General features: G+C 42.0%; 1 protein-coding gene across 5 annotated transcripts in view; it reads right to left on the bottom strand.

Moving 5' to 3' along the window:
* Positions 1–23,792, bottom strand: part of cux1b (cut-like homeobox 1b) — a 166,726-nt gene that overhangs the window by 54,891 nt on the left and 88,043 nt on the right. For 3 of the 5 annotated variants that reach the window (XM_057839479.1, XM_057839482.1, XM_057839483.1), the window contains exons 9-15: positions 14,038–14,086; positions 8,774–8,881; positions 3,443–3,634; positions 3,277–3,335; positions 3,022–3,064; positions 2,784–2,880; positions 1,022–1,816 (exon numbers count right to left, since the gene is read on the bottom strand). In XM_057839479.1, the coding sequence (XP_057695462.1) occupies positions 1,022–1,816; positions 2,784–2,880; positions 3,022–3,064; positions 3,277–3,335; positions 3,443–3,634; positions 8,774–8,881; positions 14,038–14,086 (1,343 nt within the window). The remainder of the gene's footprint in view (positions 1–1,021; positions 1,817–2,783; positions 2,881–3,021; positions 3,065–3,276; positions 3,336–3,442; positions 3,635–8,773; positions 8,882–14,037; positions 14,087–23,792) is intronic. The other 2 variants (XM_057839480.1, XM_057839484.1) reach the window with 2 other exon arrangements.

Below are 23,792 nucleotides of genomic sequence, written 5' to 3'. Positions count from 1 at the left end.
GGTGTGTGTTTTACAGTGGGCAGGACAGCTTTAAACCACTCATCAGTGACTGGGCACACACCTGACTTAAATTGTTTGGTAAAAATTAGTTTGGATTGCTCTTTAAGTCTCCTAACACAGTGAGTTCACTTACTTATATTTATCCCCCTTCTGTCATTGTTTGCATGCTATCCTCATTAAAATATGAAAACCTATAAATGTTTGGGTGGTTTTAGTTAAAGCAGACACTCTTTTTACATTTGTGTGCTTTTGACAAAGATCAGATCAGATGTGATGGTGATTTTATGAGGATATATGAGAAATTCCAAAAGGTTCAGATACTTTTTCATCCCACTGTATTTGGTCCTTCTTGGTCAGAAAGGGGCAAAGTAGTGACGCAGCGTTATTGAGAGGCGAATATGCCGTCCGGTGAAATGCTACAGACAGTCCCAGCTCATACAGAATTTTGAACTATTGTAACGGAATGCAAAAACATGTATGTCTCAATAACCAGTGACAAAGCATGGATAAGCATTGTGATTGCGTGCCTAAACGTGATAATCCAGAACATTCTTCTGATTGTGGAAAATTTGCCAATGTTTGATGAACATTAACCAGGGGGATACTTTTGGCAAACACAAGAGTGAAGACAAATATTTCGAGCACTAAATTTTTATCAAACTGTACAAGATTAATCTGGGAACCCCAAAAAATATTTTTTCAGCTGACCACTGGAAGAAATGCTTTGTATACTGCAACTTTGAAATGGAATGAACAAGCTTTTCATTGTTCAAGCTTTAAAGTGATAGGACATACACTCACAAAAAAATGCTCATTTAAAATACATACAACCAAAAGCGAAAACGACAGCATCCAATTTGCTTGTCTATTGTTAAAATCCTCCTTTGCCGCTATCTGAACCGCGGACCAGCTCATTTACTTCGGTTTTCACGGTATCCGATACTTTTTAAACATCGTTATTCCTTCAAACGGTTATCGGCACATGCCTAGCGCAGACCCACGGAAAGATGTTCGAGCTCACCTCGTTGTCGTCCCTGGATGCTTCGCAGCGCCAGAATGTTCTGCTCGTCGGCCAGGAACTGCCTCATCTTGTGGAAGGGCTCCTTGCCGCGGATGGTGAGCTTGTTCCAGGGTTTCGGTCGGGCAAGGATTTCGCTGACCGAGCCCTGGGAGAGTCCTAGCACGTAGTGGCCGAACACGCGCTGACCGATGTTGTGTTTGATCAGCTGCTCTTTCACCTGCCGGGCGATCTCCGCCGTGTCCATGTCCTCGCCGTCCAAAACACTTCCAGTGTTGGCGTCGGAGTGGCTCGGGGACGGAGAGGGCGCGCTGCCAGCCGTGCTGCTGCCATTAACGGGAGCCATATCCGGGCTGGCCGGGGGCGGCTGAGGGCTGCTGGCCGCTAGAGGGATGGCGGCGGACCCGCATCCGGGCGTGGAGGTAGGGATGGAGCTGAGAGTCGGGGTGAAAGGAGTGAACAGCAGGGCCCCACTGGGTATCCCAGACGACTCCTGCAAGGCTTTGGAGTAGAAGGTCTGCAGCAGCTGCCTCTGGATCAAAGAGTTCAAAGCCATCTTCCCACCAACAAGCGGGAAAACCGGTGAGTAGAAGTCCTGTCCAATGCCCGTGGGAGTGAAAGGATGCGTTTCCCCGCTGCTGCTGCTGGTGGTGGTGGTGGCAGTGTTGAGGGCATCCGTGTGAGTGCGAGACAGGGAAGGCTGCGAGGAGGAAGGAAGAGAGGGAGGGGGCGAAGAAGAGGGGTCGCTGGTTTCCTCCTTGGGTGTCGTCTCTTCTGTCCCTTTCCGCCCGGCTGGCCCTACAAGAAAGGTCAAACACACCATGCATTATGGGGGGAGTCAACAAAAAAGGGGTTCCAGAAGCAGCCAAAAACACGAAATTAACTTAATCTAGTCGTTTCCGAATTAGTCTTTTCCTTTTTTGCCAACCCCCCCAGACAAAATGCCCATGCATTTGTGATTTCAACCTTTCTTGTAAGTCACAGCCTGGAAGGGAAAAAAATCAGCACAAACAATTGACAGTTCTTCGTGTTCTTGAGCGCAGTGGACAAAAGCAGACATGTCCTCCTCCATGCCATAACAGTCATCCTTAACACCACCTCATTGTCCCATTGCAGATGCAGTAAAAAGTCCTTTGTTTACTAAATATATCCAGGGGAAAATGTCTGCAAACAATATTTATTGCTGAACAGAATACAAATGGTATGTTGTGGGTCCTCACACTCACAGTGAAGGTCAAACAGACTGAATTTTCACATTCATCAAAACAAATAGGAAAAAAAAGAAAAGTTCCCCCTTCCGCCCCTGATCTTCTAACTACAAGAATCTATCTTGATGATGGGCGCAGCGAGTAATATTATTCAAATGCATAACCATTGAGACTTAACATGATTGAGCGAGACAGTAGGCTCCCCTTACTGTGAATGTTAATCAATTCAGAGCTACTCAGCTATTCAAGCCTAAAGCTATGACATTTCAAACCCATAAACACTGTTGCGGTGGTCCTGATGCAAAGAAGGGGGGCATAGTATGGTGTCCTCATTTTTGGTGTTGTGCAACTTTATTGCTCTTTAAGTTGACCTACTGGTGAATTTACTCGCTGAAGATGTTTTTGCTTTGTGCGTGGGCTCAACAGAGAATAATCTATAGGGCATATTTTCTAACAAAATTTGTTAAGCATTCTCAGAGGAAAAAGACGTACTTTCACGCATCTCTGCACCTGCACAGCCTTACCGCAGTAACTAGTAGCCACCTTTCTACACTTACCACTGAGCTCGGCGTTGGCTATGCGCAGTGCGGCGCTCTCCGACTGAAGACTACGGTTCCTCTCCAGCAACAGTACCTCCAGAGGTTTGGATGAATCCTGATAATGAAAGAGGAACATAAAAAACTCATTCCCAATTGAAAAGTTCATAATTACTATATGTGTCCAATTATCAAATAATTCCATGTCCCAATTATGGAACAAGGACCAAGGGAGTCATGTCATTAGGAGACAATTTACCTGCATGGACTCTGATGTTCCAAACTCCACAGACTTGAGAATACTGAGGAGAGAGACAAAACGTATTGGAAAGCTACAAACGACGACAACAAAATGAACAATTTTCACAACATATTGCGGTCTCTTTGAGGGCAGAGCAGCGCAGAAACAATATCAGGCTTCAGACATACAAGCCTCGCCTTGAAATGAGGACATGCTTTTGTTCCGCCTCACTGACATCAACCGCATGTGATAAATTGTTTTCAAGCTCCTTACCCCAACTCCTTCTTCACCTCCTCGTAGTCTGCTTGCTTCTCAAGTTTCTCCTCGAGTTCCTGGGGATGACAAAGAACTTAAAAAGTGCTGAGACGAACACAGCAAGTCCAATATTAGAAACGAAGAACTCTTCCCTACAAATCCAAGCGAACTGTCTGCTGCGTACCTTGAGAACGGCAGTTTTGCTGCTGAGCTGCTGCTCCAGCTGTGTTATCTGGGTGCTGGTGGTCTCTCGGAGTTTGGTCAGGCTGGCCTGCAGTCTCTGGACGTCCTCCACCAGTTGTGCGCTCTCTCTTTCTTTGGCCCTGAGCTCCACTTCCAGACTCGAGTGCGATGATGCCACCTCCGCAGGCTGCTCCTTCAAACAGAACCATAACAATATGGATATTACTGTAAAAACTACTGACGTGGCTTCAGCTGCGGCTGGCTGGACCTTGCTTAACACGCAGTAGGGGTGTGACAAAATATCGAAATGGTGACATATCGTGATACTTTGTATCCCAAAAGGTTAAGAATCAAGATATCGTTTTAAAAAGGTGTCAAATAAAAAAAATTAAAAAATGAATAAAAAAGGCTGCCATTGACGATGCTTGACGCCCAATCCATTTAGACTGGGCACGTTCGTTCATTCAAAACCAGAGCATTCACTGTCATTCGGTCCGATTTAGGGGCATTTACAGGTCACTTGCTTTTCATTTCGGTTCTGTTCTGTAACGCAAAATAAACAGCAAGTGACCCATAAAATACCCCAAAATCAACAGGAAGTAACTGAAAATCAACAGGTAAACCTTAAATGGCCCAAAATTACTCATTGCCTGGCATGCCTGCCACTGACGGCCATAGACGTTCAATCCGTTTGAAATGGGAGGGATGGCAGCGAATGAATTCGTTCATTCGCTGCCACCCTCCCAATTCAAATGGATTGGACGTCCACTAGTGATAATCTCATTCCAATTCACAGCAGAAGCTTGTTTTTCTGTTTATTACCGTAATTTCCTGAATATAACGCACACCCGTGTATAACGCGCACCCCAACTTTACCTGTAAAGTCTAGGGAAAATTCCTGTACCCGTGTATAAAGCGCACCCTAATTTTAGCACCAATAAATATGATTCTCGTGTCTCCAACTTTGATAAAGTAAGCGGTTGCAGCATTTTTGAATCCTTTCGTCCATTTTTTAAAAAATAGAATATTAATTTTCTGTGGTAAAAAATCTCACAGTATACGATAATAATTTTCACAAAGTAAGGAGTTGTAGCGAGTTTTAACAGAATTCACCAGCGTAACTTATGTTGGCAAGTTGTGTTGTTCCCGGGGGGAAGAGTTTAGTTAAGGGAACAGCCGGAAGTAAACAAATGTCCCGCGATTTGCGTGCAAGACGTATGTTGTTACTTTGTGAGTTTCAATGTAAATAAAACAACGCGGCTTGGCTCAGTGGTTCGACACTCTTCCTCAGACTCCTGTCTTAGCTCGCCCTCCGGGCAACATTTATACGAAACGAATCGCGGTATACGTTCTCTTCAAGACAACATCGCCAAGTGTCGGTATGTTACAACGATAAGGTAAGAAAAATGGACCGGTAAATAAGAAACGAATAGTACAAAAAAATATTTTAATTTTATTAGATGGAAAAATATGAAAACAATTATTTACGACATGAAACTTGATTATTATATCACTGTCGTTCGAATTAGGTAATATTGTGCTGGTCCATGCTTACATTGGAACATGGATCATGATGAATTTTTTCTGTCTCCGTACCCGTGAATAACGCGCACCCATGATTTTACGAGTAAATTTGGGGGGAAAAAGTGTGCGTTATATTCAGGAACTTACAGTAGTTTTTTTGTACAATATCCTAGAATAATTTCCTGACCAATGTATCGCAAATCGTTGTATCGCTGTATCGTCAGATCATCGTTATCGTGAGCTTTGTATCGCAAATCGTATCGTATCGTGAGGTACCAAGAGGTTCCCACTCCTAACACGCAGAGTTTGTATACTTCTTGTGTTCTAACCTCATGTTGGTAGGACACGGCCAATTTTTTATTGGCCGTTGCAACTGCAATTCCAATTTTTGTCTCACTGTAAAACCAGTGGCAGAAAAATGCACACTGTGCAAATGTTAAGTCACTTATGGCAACTTCTTATAGTGTTAGGTGGTCTTAAGGCAAAAGGGGGAGAGCTCATTAAAGGGAACCTGGGACTTAAAGACTTACAGGCCATTGACTTAAAAACCTATAATATTTAGTACGGTAATTTTCAGACTGTAAGGCATACCTGACTATAAGCCGCCACCCATCAAATTTGGCATGAAAACAGCATTTGTTCATAGATAAGCCGCAATGGACTATAAGCCGCAGTTGTCCTCACTGTATTATAGGATACTTACACCAAAAGATATTAACCGGTAACACTTTATTTGACGGCAGTATCATACAACTGCCATAAGACCAAATGAACCACCATAAAGCTTTGAACCAATTGGCTGCAAAGCTTCATTACGTCAAAAAGCTTCATTTGGCCATCACTGTTCCCTTGGGGGAGACAGTCAACCTCTGCTGCCACCTGCTGTCAACACTGTTGTTGTCCAACATGCCTCCTCACATGCATTGCAGCGCCACAGATGTAGTGTATCACAAAAGTGAGTACACCCCTCGCGTTTCTGCAGATATTTTAGTATATCTTTTCATGGGACAACACAGACAAAATGACACTTTGACAGAATGAAAAGTAGTCTGTGTGCATCTTATATAATAGAATTAATTTTCCACTCAAAATATAGCCATTAATATCTGAACCCCAGGCAACAAAAGTGAGTACACCCCTTTGAAAAAAACGTACATCCCTGAATGTCCAATTGAGTAATGTTTGTCATTTTCCCTCCAAAATGTCATGTGACTTGTTACAGGAGTGCTGTCAGCATTGCTGCAGAAATTTAAAAGGTGGGGGGGGCAGCCTGTTACTGCTCAAACAATACGCCGCACTCTACATCAATTTGGTGTGCATGGCTGTCACCCCAGGAGGAAGCCTCTTCTGAAGACTGTACACAAGAAAGCCCGCCCGTCTCATTAGACCATAGGACATGGTTCCAGTAATCCATGTGCTTTGTTGACATGTCTTCAGCAAACTGTTTGCGGGCTTTCTTTTGTATCGTCTTCAGAAGATATAATCATACAGTCATAATTATGATGGTCATATGACAGTCTTATGCGACCGCTGTCAAATAAAGTGTTACCTATTAACCCAAATAAATCAAGAAATAACTGGACTGGACTGCACTGGACTATAAATCGCAGGATTCAAAATTAAGGAAAAAAGTAACAGCTTAGTCTGAAAATTAAGAGTACATGTTTTGACCTACAGAGGGCGCCATGTTCTATGCGCGCAATGGGGGCTCAGGGTGATGACGTAGATTGTCACTGTCAGTAGACGAACACTACCGGGTTACTCCAATTCCTTCTACGCGGCGAGACGTCCAACACAGGTGCACATCGGTTAAAAGTGGCGAGTACCTACTATTTGTGGTTTTATTGAGTCTTTTATTACCTTCTCATTGCCTCAAAATACTTGTTGCATGTGTTTCCCTCTCATACTTTTAAGCATTGTTTTTTCTTGTGGTAGCTTTAAAGCAGATTGTTGATCTGTTGACCACATTAGTGACGTAACATATTCAAACCACCCTTATTTGATATTACTACATTTAAGTATTTTCTTAAGGCATCTTTAGCATGCTTTGTCTGTATGCATCTAAACAAAACAAGCTGAAAGAGCATGATGGTACTTTAGGGGTCAAATTCACCTCTTGTAGGTCGTTTCGCCGGTTTAGCACATTTTGGCAGAACACCGTTTTTTGTTTTCCTACTCTCGTCTCGTCTAATTTCGTCTTTCGTTCATTTTGCTTTTGTTGCTCGCTTTGTGAAATATCGACAGTCCTGTCATGCTCATTAATGTTCCTCTTGGGTTCAAATTGAAAGGGTCGAACAGAAGACATGTTGATGTAGTTCGAGTCATACTCTGGAAGCCTGGCAGCATACCCATGTGACGTCAACAACAATAGCGACCTACTAGTTAAACAAATTTACAAAATGTATAAAAACTAAAACATCAAGAGGGGTTTCAATTAGGCATGTGCAGATTACCGGTTTCAAGGTATACCGTGGTGTGAAAACTGCAAAAATTTTCCGTCATACCGGCCCTAAGGTATTAGCTATTTTTTATGTCCCAAAAATGCGTGGAGAAATCCCTTACTTGGTGCTGCAAGGCTCAACCCTCCCCCACAGATTGTTGCTCAGTGTCAGTGAGTCAGCTGTGCTACAAGATAGCTGGAGGAGGTGAAACTCCTGAATGCTTTCCCCCACCGAAGAAAACGAAATTGCTGGTATGGGCATAGTTCGGCTACAGAAAAGTTGCAGACGGCCGCGGCTTAGAGGAGGAGGGCCACGCGACATGTAAAGTATGTTTGCAGAGGGTGGCTGCCGAGGAGGCAATACCTCCAATTTGATTTCACATTCATACAAAATTAAAGACAAGTAAACACTGTCATGAAGGTTTCCCAACAGCTACGAGAGTGTGTCTCGTGGTGGTAAAACGCGTTTTTCTCTCTCAGGCAACTGTTTTTGTTGCGAAAGCGAGTGTGTGTATAATGTAATCATGATACGAGTCATACGCACGTGCTTATTATGGAAAATAATTCAATTAGTTTTGTTCTATCCGTGGATCCAAGAATTTACATGACTAGGGTGGTCGGATTTTAAATAAGTTAAAGATAAACCCAAATGGCCCATCTGTGCAACAGGGTTTTCGTTAATAAACCGCACGGACCATAAGACGTAAGTGTCCACATTGTATTATGGCATATTTACACCGGAAGTCATGATGCTCACGAGCCTGTAAAATTCCATAAATTAGCCGCAGTGGACTGTAAGTCGCAGGGTTCAAAGTGAGGGACAAAAGTAGCAATTTGTACACCAAAAATTACGTTCACTCATTCGCTGCCATTGACAGCAACAGATGACCATTCCATTTTGACTGGAAGTGATCATTCACTGCCAGTCCTCCCGGTAAAAATAGAGTCTCTAAAGAATATACTCTCTTCTTTCATTTTTCCATATTTTAGTAATGATTAGTCATACATATACATTTTTTAAAACTGCAGAGCCACCTCTGATCTACTGTACATGTGTCAGATCTTTGCTATTTGGGATTATCAGACATCTAAGCAAGCTGTGCGCTGTAAAGCCAAGGTCTTTGCGTGCTACAGCTGAGCAGCTCTCAGACACTATTTACAGAAGCAGTAATGAGGCAGGCAACTCCTCAAACAGTCCTTTTGCTCATTTAGTCAATGACCTTGGAGACCGATGACAATAGTAATCAATTAGCAGCCGCTACGATCTGATGACCACCTCAGAAGTAAAAGGGCCGGGCTGATCTTTAGCTCTTCAATACGTCTCTGTCAGCCGTGCCGTAAATCAGCGCAGCGGCGAAAGGGCGTTACCGTGTCGGGGTCGGCCTTGTCGGTCGGGCTGCCGGCCTGCTGGGATTGGTTACTCAAGGACAGCTGCTCCCGCAGTGACTCAGCCTCTCTTTGCGCCACCTCAGCTCGCTGCAAGGAGGAGAAGAAAAGACGCAGTTCTTACAGTCAAACACGATTAATTTCATGTTTATGCAGTTCAAATCTGAATTAATGTGTTATGTTCTCCTTTGTGTACACATTTCCACAAACCCTCTCGGTTTTCCCGCTAGCCCCGAGAAACACTGGAAAAACTTGAAACACGTGTGGACTGAGAGAGAGCCGACTGACGTTGCACGACACTGGCAAGCCACTAACTTAACATAATATGGCCCGGGGCTACAATTTCATGGAGGGTGGTGTCAGCGGAGCTAATGTTGTTGATGTAACAATTTACCAACATTTTTTTTATCCCAGCACAAATCAACAGAATTCAACTTCATTCATCAAATTCAGCAGATTTCAATATGTCAGTTTGGCGACAAAGCTGTATTCCTTTTGGCATAAACACATCTAAAGCCCACGGAGGCATGTGTTTTTTTTCTTCCTTGGGTTCAATAAAATGAAATATTACATCGGCTCGGAAAATTGAGATGACACCCGCTGCCTGTTTTTACGGCCAAACTGCCATGCTCCAGTCGGGAATCATCAGTACCAAGGGGTAAACACGCCATCATTAGCAGTTACAGGCAGTCGATTCCACGGCGTTCTAATTGCAACCACATTGAGAAGCCGCTATTGACAGGGCGGGGAGCCGGACTGCCTCGTCGCCAGAGCAAAGGGCTGTTTTCCATTTTCTCCATATAAAAGCGTATAAAAAGTCTGTGGCTGAGCTGGAGGCCATGCTGTCATCGTCTGTAAACCTCAAATCAGAAGTGTGAATAGTGCGTGTGGGTGTGTGTGCGTGTGTGTGTGCGTGCGTGTGGCATTATCATCGTGAGTGCTAACCTTTAGGCTAATATTAACATTACATGCCCATGCTAACCCTTTAGCCACAAATCAGACTCCTGGGCTAATAATGAAAGTTAACAACAATGACATTAACAGATACCACGGGAATATTTACAGCACAAGGGCAGAGGGCGTGCTAAGGGGCCTGTTTTAGCTGGATGGGGTTAGTGGCATTGTAATAAATTAAAAACAAACAAGAGCCTTCACAAAATAAATATAGCCTGGTAAGAAACATGTTCATGCTTTTGTGCTGCTAAGAGAAATATGAAGGTGCATTTAGAAACAAAGAATGAGAATCAATAGATACAGTGGGGCAAATAAGTATTTAGTCAAGCACTAATTGTGCAAGTTCTCCCACTTGAAAATATTAGAGAGGCCTGTAATTGTCAACATGGGTAAACCTCAACCATGAGAGACAGAATGTGGGGGGGGGGGGAAAAACAGAAAATCACAGTGTTTGATTTTTAAAGAATTTATTTGCAAATCATGGTGGAAAATAAGTATTTGGTCAATACCAAAAGTTCATCTCAATACTATGTACCCTTTGTTGGCAATAACGGAGGCCAAACGTTTTCTGTAACTCTTCACAAGCTTTTTACACACAGTTGCTGGTATTTTGGCCCATTCCTCCATGCAGATCTCCTCTAGAGCAGTGATGTTTTGGGGCTGTCTTTGGGCAACACAGACTTTCAACTCCCACCACAGATTTTCTATGGGGTTGAGATCTGGAGACTGGCTAGGCCACTCCAGGACCTTGAAATGCTTCTTACGAAGCCACTCCTTTGGTGACCTGGCTGTGTGTTTGGGATCATTGTCATGCTGAGAGAACCAGCCACGTCTCATCTTCAATGCCCTTGCTGATGGAAGGAGATTTTCACTCAAAATCTCTCGATACATGGCCCCATTCATTCTTTCCTTTACAGAGATCAGTCATCCTGGTCCCTCTGCAGAAAAACAGCCCCAAAGAATGATGTTTCCACCCCCATGCTTCACAGGGGGTATGGTGTTCTTCGGATGCAATTCAGTATTCTTTCTCCTCCAAACACGAGAACCAGTGCTTCTACCAAAAAGTTCTATTTTGGTTTCATCTGACCATAACGCATTCTCCCAGTCCTCCGGATCATCCAAATGCTCTCTAGCGAACCGCAGACGGGCCTGGATGTGTACTTTCTTCAGCAGGGGGTCATGTCTGGCAGTGCAGGATTTGAGTCGATGGCGGCACATTGTATTACTGATAGTAGCCTTTGTTACTGTGGTCCCAGCTCTCCGTAGGTCATTCACTAGGTCCCCCTGTGTGGTTCTGGGATTTTTGCTCACCGTTCTTGTTATCATTTTGACACCAAGGGGTGAGATCTTGCATGGAGCCCCGGATTGAGGGAGATTATCAGTGGTCTTGTATGTCTTCCATTTTCTAATAATTGCTCCCACAGTTTATTTTCTTTACACCAAGTGTTTTACCTATTGCAGATTCAGTCTTCCCAGCCTGGTGCAGTTCTAAATTTTGTGTATGGTGTCCTTCGACAGCTCTTTGGTTGGAGTTTGGAGTGTGACTGACTGAGATTGTGGACAGGTGTCTTTTATACCGATTATGAGTTAAAACAGGTGCCATTAATACAGGTAACGAAAGGAGCCTCGTTAGACCTCGTTAGAAGTTAGACCTCTTTGACAGCCAGAAATCTTGCTTGTTTGTAAGTGACCAAATACTTATTTTCCACTCTAATTTGAAAATTAATTCTTTAAAAATCAAACAATGTTATTTTCTGCCCCCCCCCCACACACACACACACACACATCTGTCTCTCCTGGTTGAGGTTTACCCATGTTGACAATTACAGGCCTCTCTAATCTTTTCAAGTAGGAGAACTTGCACAATTGCTGACTAAATACTTATTTGCCCCACTGTAACACTACACCTTGAGTTAATGTATTCATAATAGGGTTATAGCAGTTGTTGAATTCTGCTGACCTATTATGTTCAAATTATATTTTTAATTACACTTGGAAAAAATAGCTTTGAGTGAAAAATGATCATGAAACTAATGCTATCTGAATTATATTTTTAATTCTAAATGTTTTTGGAGTGGTCCAAATATTATATGAGAAATGATGTCAAGCTGAACTGTTTAACCTTTTATGCAGCGGTATTAAAAAAAATTTTAAAGTATCTGAACTTTTGGAATTTCCCACATTTCTGCATATAATCACCATCAAATGTGATCTTTGTCAAAATGACACAGATGAAAAAACGGTGTCTGCTTTAACTAAAACCACCCAATTATTTATAGGTTTTCATATTTTAATGAGGATAGTATGCAAACAATGACAGAAGGGGGAAAAATAAGTATGTGAATCATCACATTTAATATTTTGTGGCACCCCCCCTTTCGCAGCAATAACTTCAACCAGACGCTTCCTCTAGCTGCAGATCAGTCTGGCACATTGATCAGGACTAATCTTGGCCCATTCTTCTCTCCAAAACTGCTGTAGTTCAGTCAGATTCCTGGGATGTCTGACATGAATCGCTGTATTTAGGTCATGCCACAGCATCTGAATGGGGTTCAAGTCTGGACTTTGACTTGGCCACTCCAGAACGTGTATTTTGGTCTTCTGAAACAATTCTGAAGTTGATTTACTTCTGTGTTTTTGATCATTGTCTTGTTGCAGCATCCGTCCTCTTTTTAGTTTCAACTGTCAGACAGACTGCCTCAGGTTTTCCTGCAAAACATCCTGATAAACTTTTGAATTCATTCTTCCATTAATGATTGAAAGTTGTCCAGGCCCCGAGGCAGTGAAACAGCCCCAAATCATGATGCTCCTTCCACCATGCTTCACAGTGGGGATGAGGTGTTGATATTGGTGAGCTGTTCCATTTTTCCTTCACACATGATGTTGTGTTTTACTCCCAAACAATTCAGCTTTGGTTTCATCAGTCCACAAAATATTTTGCCAAAACTTCTGTTCGGTGTTCCTTTTTGCGAACATTAAACAGGCAACAATGTTTTTAGACAGCAGTGGCTTCTTCCGTGGAATCCTCCCATGAACACTATTCTTGGCCATAGTTTTAAATATAGTTGATGAGTGCAGAGAGATATTTGACTGTGCCAGTGATTTCTGTAAGTCTGTCGCAGACACTCTAGGGTTTCTTTTTTACCTCTCTGAGTATTCTGTGCTGAACTCTTGGCGTCATCGTTGGTGGACAGCCACTCATTGGGAGAGAAGCCACAGTGCCAAACTCTTCTCCATTTGTAGACAACTTCTCTGACTGTCAATTGATTAACATCCAGACTTTTAGAGATGGTTTTGTATCCTTTCCCACCTTTCCTTGATCGCAGGTCTTCAGACAGCTCTTTTGAATGAGCCATGATGCACCTCAGACAATGTTTCTCTTATAGTGGGCAGGGCAGCTTTAAACCACTCATCAGTGATTGGGCACACACCTGACTTAAAAATGTTTGGTAAAAAATGATTTCAATTGCTCTATGTCTCCTTAAGCAGAGGGTTCACTTACTTATCTTTCCCCCTTCTGTCATTGTTTTCATGCTATCCTCATTAAAATATGACAACCTATAAATGTTGGGGGGTTTTAGTTAAAGCAGACACTGTATTTTCATCTGTGTGGTTTTGACAAAGATCAGATCACATTTGATGGTGATTTTATGCAGAAATGTGAGAAATTCCAAAAGGTTCCGATACTTTTTCATTCCACTGTAGTTACTATTTTTGGTCATTTAAAAAACTTACCAAATGTGAACAGTTGGGTCATGTAGGCTACAATGTTAAATTTTGGTATACGAGTATGGCCTGCATGACCCCCCAAAACACTTTATGAATAAATAGAATTATAAATTAATTAAATGTGAATAAAAACAAAATTCATAAAATTAAAATGGATAAAACAGAAACACACTCTGGTTATGGCCCCAAACAACACTCAAAAGTGAATTTTTAAAAATGTTTTCATTTCATAGCATTGAACTCATTGCCATCCGTAGACAACGACAGCCCTCCAATTCATTTAAACTAGGATTGACAGTAAAAGCTCATGTGTCACTCTCAGTCCCAATGAATTGGATGTCTAGCTCTGTCAATGGTAGTCAATGAGTTAAATGGGTGCTCTATAAAGAGTTAAATTGGCAATTCGATGAAATAATGGCATTTATTGTTTCATTCATGGATCAAACACCTGTAAAGATTATTGTGGTAAATAAGAGGTAGATAAATAATTGTGTTACTTATCCAGAACACAATAAACCATGAAATAATTGCTATCTGAATCTTTTGAGGGTCATTGTGTTTACCTGATTGGCTCGCTCAAGGTCTGTCATCACCATCTCAATCTCGTCAGCCCTGAGAAAAACATTCGATTACTACCCAGCCAAACCACAACAGCGGATATCACATGATAAATAGGACGAACGATAAACAAACACAGAAAACACAGACGATTCCAAATGAGAAAACAACTCATTACGTGCCAGGAAACTCACATTTACATGCAAGCCCTATGCAATGCTAGAGCAGTGTCCATTAAACTAGGGTCTAAATTTCACCTTAATCCACTGATTGCGAACTTCATAACCCGAGCAGCTTGTATGTGTACGTGCATGCATGTAGTTAAGCGTGTGTTTCTATGCGCACATGTAAGCCCCCCTAAAACCTCAGCCACACTAAAACAGAGGGATTACATTAATAGAGCTCTAAATCCTAATACAGCAGACTAATCTGCTATGAAGCTGTGTGATTGTGTCAGACTAATGGTCTGCATGGAGGCCATGATTCACCTCTCACTTGTCAGAGGTCAGACAGCAGGATGTCCCTAATGCTGATGCTTTATTGTTAACTTGGACAAAAAAATGTTTGATAAGCTTCTCTAATAATTGACAAGAGGTTCTAAAGGCAGAAAAACTGACTAGCCTAAATATCCATATATTGAAATGGTTAATTTAAATACACCAGATGTGGTGTAAAAAGTTCAAATGAACTACGACCGCCCGTTTCTCTAAATGTATGTGTGAAAACGTCAATCGTGTATTCATCTTTGGTCAGTTGCCCGCATCTGTAACAATCATCTGTATGACAGGGTGTGGAAACTGAGTCTGAGAGATAAACACTGTTTTTTTTTGCTGCTTGAGGGAACTTTAGTTCACATTTGTGATGTCACAAACACGTACCGTCATGTAATTGGCTTGGCTGAAGTAAAATATGTGAATTTTGGCAAAACTAAAATCATTTTTTCACTGGGGTAGATTAGTTCTGCTGGAGACATGCAGATTACCGGTTTCAAGGTATACCGTCAGTTTCAAAATTCCAAACATTTTCCGTCATACCGTCCCTATTGTAGTACATAGGTTTTTTATTATGTCCCAAAAATGAAGGAAGAAATCCCTTCACTTGCAGCTGCAAGGCTCAAACCTCCCCCACCGGTTGTTGCTCAGTGTCAGTGAGTCAGCTGTGCTACACCATGGCTGGAGGAGGTGAAACTCCTGAACGTTTTTTCCTCCATCGAAGAAAACAAAATCGCTAGTATGGGAATACTTCGGCTACAGAAAAGTCACAGAGGGCCGCGGGTTAGAGGAGGAGGGCCAACCCACATGTAAAACATGTTTGCGGAGGGTGGCTGCCGAGGAGGCAATACCTCCAATATGATTTCGCATTTAAACAAAATTAAATGTTAGTAAACACAGTCATGAACGTTTCCCACCAGCTACGGGAGCTAATTCCAGCGTGTTTAGTGTGTCTAGTGGTGGTAAAACGTGTTTTTTTTCTCTCAGGCAACTGTCCGTGTTAAGAAAGAGTGTGTGCATAATGTAAACATGATACGAAAATAATTCAAACTGTTTTGTTCTGATGGTAATAATGTTGAGCTGTGGCTGTGGGTTTAGGCTCACCTAAGGATTGCATTTAGTGTAATTTTAATTAGAACATTTCAGTTATTTTTTGTTGTATTTTTTTTTTACATTTATTTTAACTTAACATTGTACTTACTGTATGTTCCAATTTGCTAATATGTTTTGAAAACTAAAAATCCTGTTCAACTGATTTTTTTTTTTAAACCCATATATCTCAAAGTAACACATTTTAGAGTTTCAATACCATGATACCCTGAAATTTTGGCTTAAGGTTATAATACCGGCACAAGCTTTTTAATTAGAACATTTCAGTTATTTTTTGTTGTATTTTTTTACATTTATTTTAACTTAACATTGTACTTAAGTTCCAATTTGCTAATATGTTTTGAAAACTAAAAATAACCTGTTCAACGGAAAAAAGTTTTTAAAAAACTTAGATATCTCAAAGTAACTCATTTTAGAGTTGCAATACCGTGATACCGTGAAATTTTGGCTTAAGGTTATCATACCGGCACAAGCTTATTCATTGAACAATGCCGTGATAGCGATAGGTGTAGCTCTATTTTACGGGGGTTTTGCATTTGAAATAGTCGTACATATTTTTCTTGTTAACAAAGTCATGAAAATGTAACCATCTATGCATGCTATACCACAGGGCTGGAGTGCACCGGGGCATATTATCGCAAAAATGAAATGACCACAATTATCTCTTTGGCACAAACTGAGTTTACAGTACATAAGGAAATACCAATAGATGTTACTCACATGATTAAATTAATCATTTATTTGACATTTTAAGGGGTGCTAAGATCATCTAGCTCAACTCATTGACTGCCATTGACAGCACTAGACGTCCAATTCATTTTCACTAGGAGGGGCGTTCATTCATACATATGTTGATTTGACCCTCCCAGTCCAAATGGATTAGACATTTAGCACAGTCAACGGCACTAAAAGATCCGCATTCTTAGCCGGTCCTCCCAGTTTAAAGGAATTGGATGTCGATCGTTTTCAATTGTAGATACTAACCAGTTATAAGGAAAGTCATTACATGAATTTTTATTGGGTTTGATTCTATATATCAGACCATGATCCAACTGCTTATACTGCATAAAGACTGCAGAGTAGAGGTGGGAATCTTTGGGCACCTAATGATTGAATTACGATTCAGAGGCTCCGATTCGATTATTGATGCACCCCCCCCCCCCCCCATGCTTTTAATTTTTTGTACAATAGTTCCAAAATTGTTCAAAAATCCTCTCAGGCTAAACAAACCACTATTTCAGTATCAAGTTAACCGTTAAAAACAGTAAATAAAATACTCAAGTCCCCATTCTGTATCGGCAGCTTTAAACTACATTCGGTTAATTTAATGTTGTGAATCAATCGTTAAAGTTGTTAAAATTGCTCCCGTTATGCCATAATTTCCCTTCTGTCTACTTTCAACGTGAAAGTTTTAAAACTGTTTCATCATTTAAAGATAGATTCAAGTCAAGATTTTTCCAATTTTTTTTTTTAAGATAAAAAAATAATTAGGTTCGCTACAACAGAGCCTTCTAGAGAAGTCTACTGCTTTAAGATGGCGCCTGTTTAGTAGCGCGGGAAAGTCTGTCATTTTGCATCTAGTTCTTGGTATATGATCTAACACAGCCGTTCGTCTGTCATTTCACGTCTAGTTCTAGATATGTGTGATATCTACCATAGCCGTATGTTGTCGTATGTTTGTAGCAACTAGCAACTGGGCGCTGTTTGTAGCGGCTGACGGTCGCAGTCAGGTTTTTTTTTTTTTTTTAATATATATATATAGCGGTATGAGTTGAATGAGTTGAACATGATATTTACTCTCAGTCCGTTCCTCATTGTGTCCTGAAGACTGCGCTGACTGTGTTTTATTTCCGCTTTACCTGGTATAATTCAATAATCGGAATTTGGATGTTTGTGAATCGTTCTTGAATCTTCCACAGCCGCATCGCAAATAATCTAAGAATCGGAAATTTTGCACGCCTCTACTGCAGTGTATAAAGAAGTATTAGCAAAAAATATAGGTAATAAATAAATAAATACAAGAAATGCCATACAACCATTATGTGCTGGCATCTTTTGATAGCAAAATCAGAGTCACGCAGCTTTTGTATTTGTGTGTCACACTATGAGAAACAGTGTTATATCCCATAGGCGTTCATACTACTGATTTGAATGTGTTTAACAAAACAGACACAGATGATATTAGGTCAGCAATGTGCCAAAGGCAACGCATATAAAAAAAAAAAAGTCAGATGAGAGCTTTTCACTTTCCACTTTTATTCTTTCCCTGAGAGTAAAAGGATCTAGTGTGCATTTAGGCAACATAATAGTACACTACCTCACCAGCTTTTATCCTGTCTTAAGCTATAGTGTGTGCGCGCACAAGCGGCCTGCGCGTTATCACACGCACAAATGTGAGGTCAGAGAGCCGACAAGCCAGAAAAGCTTGTAATGGAGAGCGTTTATGGATATCGTAATGCAACCCAAATACACCCAGAGCGTCCGCTCCAAATGTGATCATTTAATCAAAGTACAGATGCACAAAGTCTTCTTAAATAACCTTTGGATTTGGCTTTATTTGGGAATTATAAAGGCAAAGCTAGAGGCTGAGGGCCAAAGCAGATCACAGGGAAAGGATTTTCTGCGTATTCTGACGCTCGGTCAGGCGGGCGCAGGAAGAGGCGCGACCATCCGTGAGCTACGTGTGCTGGCAGCCAAAATGTTGAAAATGACAGGTGGTCTTGTGAACTCATTGGCTGCAATTAATGGCAGTCCAGTTATAATGGATCTGACTAAAGATACTTGATGCGATCACGTGAGATTTTTGATCAATTAAATATTTCTGTGCAACATCTCTCAATATTAAGATGGACAACTCCGGCTTATATTCGAGTGCGACTTGTAAGTATTTATTTATTTATTCTTTAATTTTGTGAAATTTGGGCGGTGCAGCTTCTCGTCAAGTGCACTCTGTAGCATGGAAATTATGCTACATACTCATGTATTAAATGGTTCCCAAGGCCCTTAAATCGAATCAAATCGTGCAGACTTTGTACTTTCTGCAAATGTCGTATAATTGTCCAAAGAAATAATTTTATATTTTATCATCAATGAAATCTATCCAATAATATTGGATTGGGGTTCAGAATCTGTAGATCATCAAAATCAGGTGGCTTTGACTCATGTGCCAAAATATGTGATTAGGATATTCCTAGAGCTGACATATATTGCCATTTATGACAGCCAATGAGTGAAGGTATCCAGATTTATGAAAGACGAACCACTACAGACATAGCAACCACACGGAGGAGCTATGGAGCACAGTCAAAATGCAACACTAACATCAAACATGAACTTTTGTAGCATTTTGGATGCACCCAGTGACATCAGTACTGGAGCACTGAGAAGCCCAGAGCCTTTAAGCTTTTACTGTACTTCCACCATTTCCATCTCTGTGTCTTCCACCCTACTGTATGTCTGCTACTCTCCTTTCCTCCAGCCCCTTGTCCTCAGTGCCAGCAGGATATTCCCCGATTTAGATTTTCATTTCCCTCCTCTATCACACTCTGATCCCTTTTTCCTTGCTGTAGCCTCCAGACCCTGACTTACTTTTCCCCTCCTTTTTTTGCCTTCCAGCTTTCATCACTCCATTGCCTTTTCTTTCCTTCGCCTTCTCCACATTGCTTTTTCACAGCACGTTACCTTAGGGATTTCAAGCAGGCTTAAAAGGAAGCTAGTTGAGAGAGTGCGACAGTGTGTGTACCTTTTAGCCCACTCAATAATGTGTCTATGTATTTGATATGCAAACAGGAAATATGTACAAAGTGCTCCCTAATCACCTACAATTTTGTTCCTCCTCAAATGGACCCTCAAGCCTTTATGAACAGATAAAACCACTGCACACACGCACACTGAAACACATGCAGCACCATGCAGGGCCGTGGATCAATATATCATTAATCTTTAATAGTGACTAAACGGGTAAAATGCGGCCAAGCAGACCCTCAAAGAGCTAACACAGAGAGGGGGCTACTCTACATTTGCAGGGCTGCTTCCCGCTGGAGTTCACACACTCCCTGGCATTGCAACATCGAACAAATTCTCACAACGTGTGTGTGTGCGTGCGCTTTAAAAGGCAGATTACCAAAATGCACCAAGAGGATGGGAGATTTGTCACGCAATGGCCTCCTTAGCGGCAAGTTCAGATCAAGTCTGTGCAAACGTGCATAGGGATACGGCCGCTTGTGTGAAAACGCGCACGTATGTACACATTTTTGCGGTGCCAAACTGTGAATCAGTCAAAGGGTTAAAAGTTGTGTTCAGCCAAACACTGGCGATTTGCTCAGCCAAGCAGTAAACGGGGGGGAAGGACTCCAAGGACTGGGAGGGTGCAGGGTTAGAGAGGGTTTGTGTGTGCTTTAAAGCGTTGCATTAAAATTTCAGATCACAGCACGCCACATAGTCAAGGACCCTGACTGCCTCAGGCTCACGAGTGAGTGAGCGAGCGCGTGTGTGTGTTTGAATGTGTACATGAGCGTGTGCAGGGATGTGGGCCGGCATGTGTTTATTATCCGATGCAAGCAAATGGGGCCTTCCACACAAAATGTGTTTTCTTACCCCATAAAAGAAGCAAAAGAAGGACTGAAAGTGTAAAGAAATGAGAGAAAGAGGGCAATTTGTCTTCAGGCGAAGGAAAATGCAAAGGGGCGACCGCAGATCGTCTATAGAAGGTATTGATTGGCGCCATTGCACTGTGCAATCTTCCTGTGGACTTTCCTCTCATAAACAGATAAAAGATCGTGTTTGACTGAGGGAGAAGTAGAGGGAAAAAAATAGTGCGCGGATGAAGGAAGTTGGATCGATCTGTTTGTAACAGCCAGTCAATTGAACAACTCTCTTAATGGACAGACGAGGTGAATTTGGGCCAAGGTGGATGAGGGAAAGAAAAAACCCTGAAAAGCCAAGTTGATAATCTGCAATTTTTTATCCAATTGGAGGATTCATAAACAATGAGTTTGTAGGTTATCTTGGAAAGAATAAAATGGGTAATTCCTTTTTAATTTAATAATTCTGATGACCGTTTATGCTGTCAGATGTACTAAATGGTCACTTCCACTTTCTCACCCGAGGGACCGCGGGAGTGTGAATGTCAAAGTGGCACTTCACACAGTAGAGTGCTGACAAGCAAAAGCTTCTGTTTTCATCTTCAGCACAGCCCGAAAGATCGATACTGATGGATTGTCGCTTCTCAAGTATAGGAGCTACCTGATCTCACAGGTCCCTCATCAGTCACAACCTCTATGAATCACAAGCTGGGGTTTTTTATTTTGTTTTACAAATGATTCTCGGACACATGGAGAACAGCGCTTGAGACGTGTGTCCAGATGTGTTTTGAATATACAGAGGTTTGCTTGAAGGAATGGGTAAGGTACGCCAATATATCTCAACTCTTGTCCATGACGAGACATCACTGTATTTCTTTGATTGATACCAATAAGACTCCTGTGCCATTTTTATGGTCATGTACACCAAGGTAAAACTGGCTCTAAACTTCATATTTCAAGTCAACTAATTCAACTTGCTCTCACTAGAGCGTTTTGCAACAGAGTGTAAAGCGTTCGGGATGAAGTTCAGCACCTCCAAATTCGAGATCATGGTCCTTAGTCGGAAAAGGGTGGCGTGCCCTCTCCTGGTCGGGGCTGAGATCCTGCTCCAAGTGGAGGAGTTCAAGTATCTTGGGGTCTTGTTCACGAGTGAGGGTAGGAGGGAGCGGTAAATCAACAGGCGGATCGGTGCAGCGTCAGCAGGGATGGGGACTGCACCGATCCGTAGGGGTGAAGAAGGGAGCTGAGCCATAAGGCGACGCTCTCGATTTACCAGTCGATCTACGTTTCTATCTTCAACTATAGTCACGAGCTGTGGGTCAACAACAAGATCCCAGATACAAGCGGCCGAAATGAGTTTCCTCTGCAGGGTGTCCAGGCTCTCCCTTAAGAAATAGGGTGAGAAGCTCAGGTATCCGGGAGGGACCTCCGCGTTTAGAGGAGCCAGTTGTGCAGGTTGTCTCTTAAGAGATAGGGTGAGAAGTGCAGTCATTTAGGAGGGACCTTCGTGTTGAGAGAAGCCAGTTGAGGTGGCTCGGGTATCTGGTTCAAATGCCTCCTGGAAGCCTCCCTGGAGAGGCGTTCCGGGCATGTCTCACCGGCGGGAGGCTCTGGGGACGACCCAGGACACGGTGGAGAGACAAATGGCACGTTTACATGGAGCCAAATATTCCAATTACAATCAAAATATTTGTTTTACACCGAATAAATGTGTTCCATATAAACACCTCATTCGGAATGAACAGGCCCAAACCGAATGGAATTTCATTCCGATTCACAGGGGTGGAATATTCCTTTTCCCAAACCGATTAGAACTAAAATTATATCATGTAAACAGGGAAGCGGAATGGTGTCTGGTTGCGTTCTTTCTGCACATGCTCCGTACTGACGTGGTGACGTCACTTTGTGACGTAAGTAACGTCACTTGCAACATGGCTTCCAAGCACAGCGCACCTAATTGGAGTCCGGCGGAAAGATTGTATTTAATTCACACTTTAAAAGAATTGAATATAATTGCTCGCTTAGACGGGCGTAAAACGAGGAACAGTGAACTATTTAAAAAAGTTCACGAGAGGTTACACGAAGCCGGAATAGACCGGAGCGTTGACCAGATTAGACACCGGTGGAAAACCGGCTACTACAAGGCAAAAGAGCAAAACAGCAGAAGCGGATACGACCCCACAAACACAACAAGTGGGTTAAAGTTAAAACAGCAGCACTCCGACGATCGATCTCCATGTTTTGCAACGTGACGCTTTGTTTTGATTAATCTGCGCATGTCGGACGGCAGTTGTCAAACGTCCTTTCGGAATAAAGGCAGTCACATGTAAACGCTGGATCGGAATAGATGAAGTGACATGTAAACAGCTTATCTGAAATTTCCATTCGGAATGATTTGAATCGGTATGAATAAAAGTCAGCATGTAAACGTGGCTACTGTCTCTCGGCTGGCCTGGGAACGCCTTGGGATCCCGCCGGAGTAGATGGTTGAAGTGGTTGGGGAGGGAGAGGTCTGGGCTTCCCTGCTAAAAATGCTCCGCGACCTGACCCCGGATTAAGTGGTAGATGATGGATGGAAAGATGGATCATTTCACTTGCATTTTTCAAGCTGTGACTAAAAAAACAAACCAAAAAAAATTATTTCTTTTAACCTGGACTTCAGTTTAAGTAGTTTGAACTCCATATTTTAAGTAAAAAAAAATCTTTTTTCCCCCCTCATTAAAATTCATAGAATTTAACTCATTGCTTGCCGTTGACAATGTTAAACGCCCAATTAATTAAATGTGGGATGACTGGCTGTTCATGCCCCTCTTACGGTGCCATTGGCGGCACTAGACGTCTAATCAGTTTCGACTGGGGTGGTGGAGGGGTGGCAAAATGAATAATGGATTAGACGTCTAGCGGAATCAATAGCGGCCAACGCGTTAACCTGGAAGTGACCTGAAAAGTAATATGACGAAAATCTACAGGAAGCGACCCATGGAGTTGCTGCCAACCGTCCTAGTTAAAATGGATTTGACGTCTAGCGCAGTCATTGGTAGCAAATGAGTGCCCTATAAGGCGTTCATCAAGTTCACATTGGTGACATGATCAAATGAGTTCAAAATACTCAAAATAAAAACTTCGAATTTTGAGTTAACGCTACTTAAAATCTTTAGTTAGCTTGACTAACAGGAAGTTTGGTTTTAATAGTGCAGCAACTTCAGTACAATTTTTCTCAATGTCAGTTTTTTAAAGTCATTTTTAAGTGTTTGGATGCTCTTTAAATGGAGTAACAGGCATGCATGTTATGTATTGTAGTGTAATGTCATTACCCTTCAAACTCATTCACCCCTCTTTATGAAAGTACATGATTTTCAAAATGATCTAAAAGGACAGGATTGAGGACATGAGATGATGAAATTAAAATCACACGCATTCAATAAATCCAGTTTTTGATCACCATGCCAAATTCTAACTGATTTAAATATTTTGTGTTCACATCTGTGCTCGCCGCAACCCCCGCCCCTCCCCTCTAGATAATGGTTCACTAAATTTGGGATTGCTATGCATGCTGGGGAGCACTTTGACATAAAT

This window comes from Corythoichthys intestinalis, chromosome 6 (genome assembly GCF_030265065.1).
Source record: "Corythoichthys intestinalis isolate RoL2023-P3 chromosome 6, ASM3026506v1, whole genome shotgun sequence".
Taxonomy (NCBI): domain Eukaryota; kingdom Metazoa; phylum Chordata; class Actinopteri; order Syngnathiformes; family Syngnathidae; genus Corythoichthys; species Corythoichthys intestinalis.
This window is presented reverse-complemented; position numbering and strand designations above follow the sequence as displayed.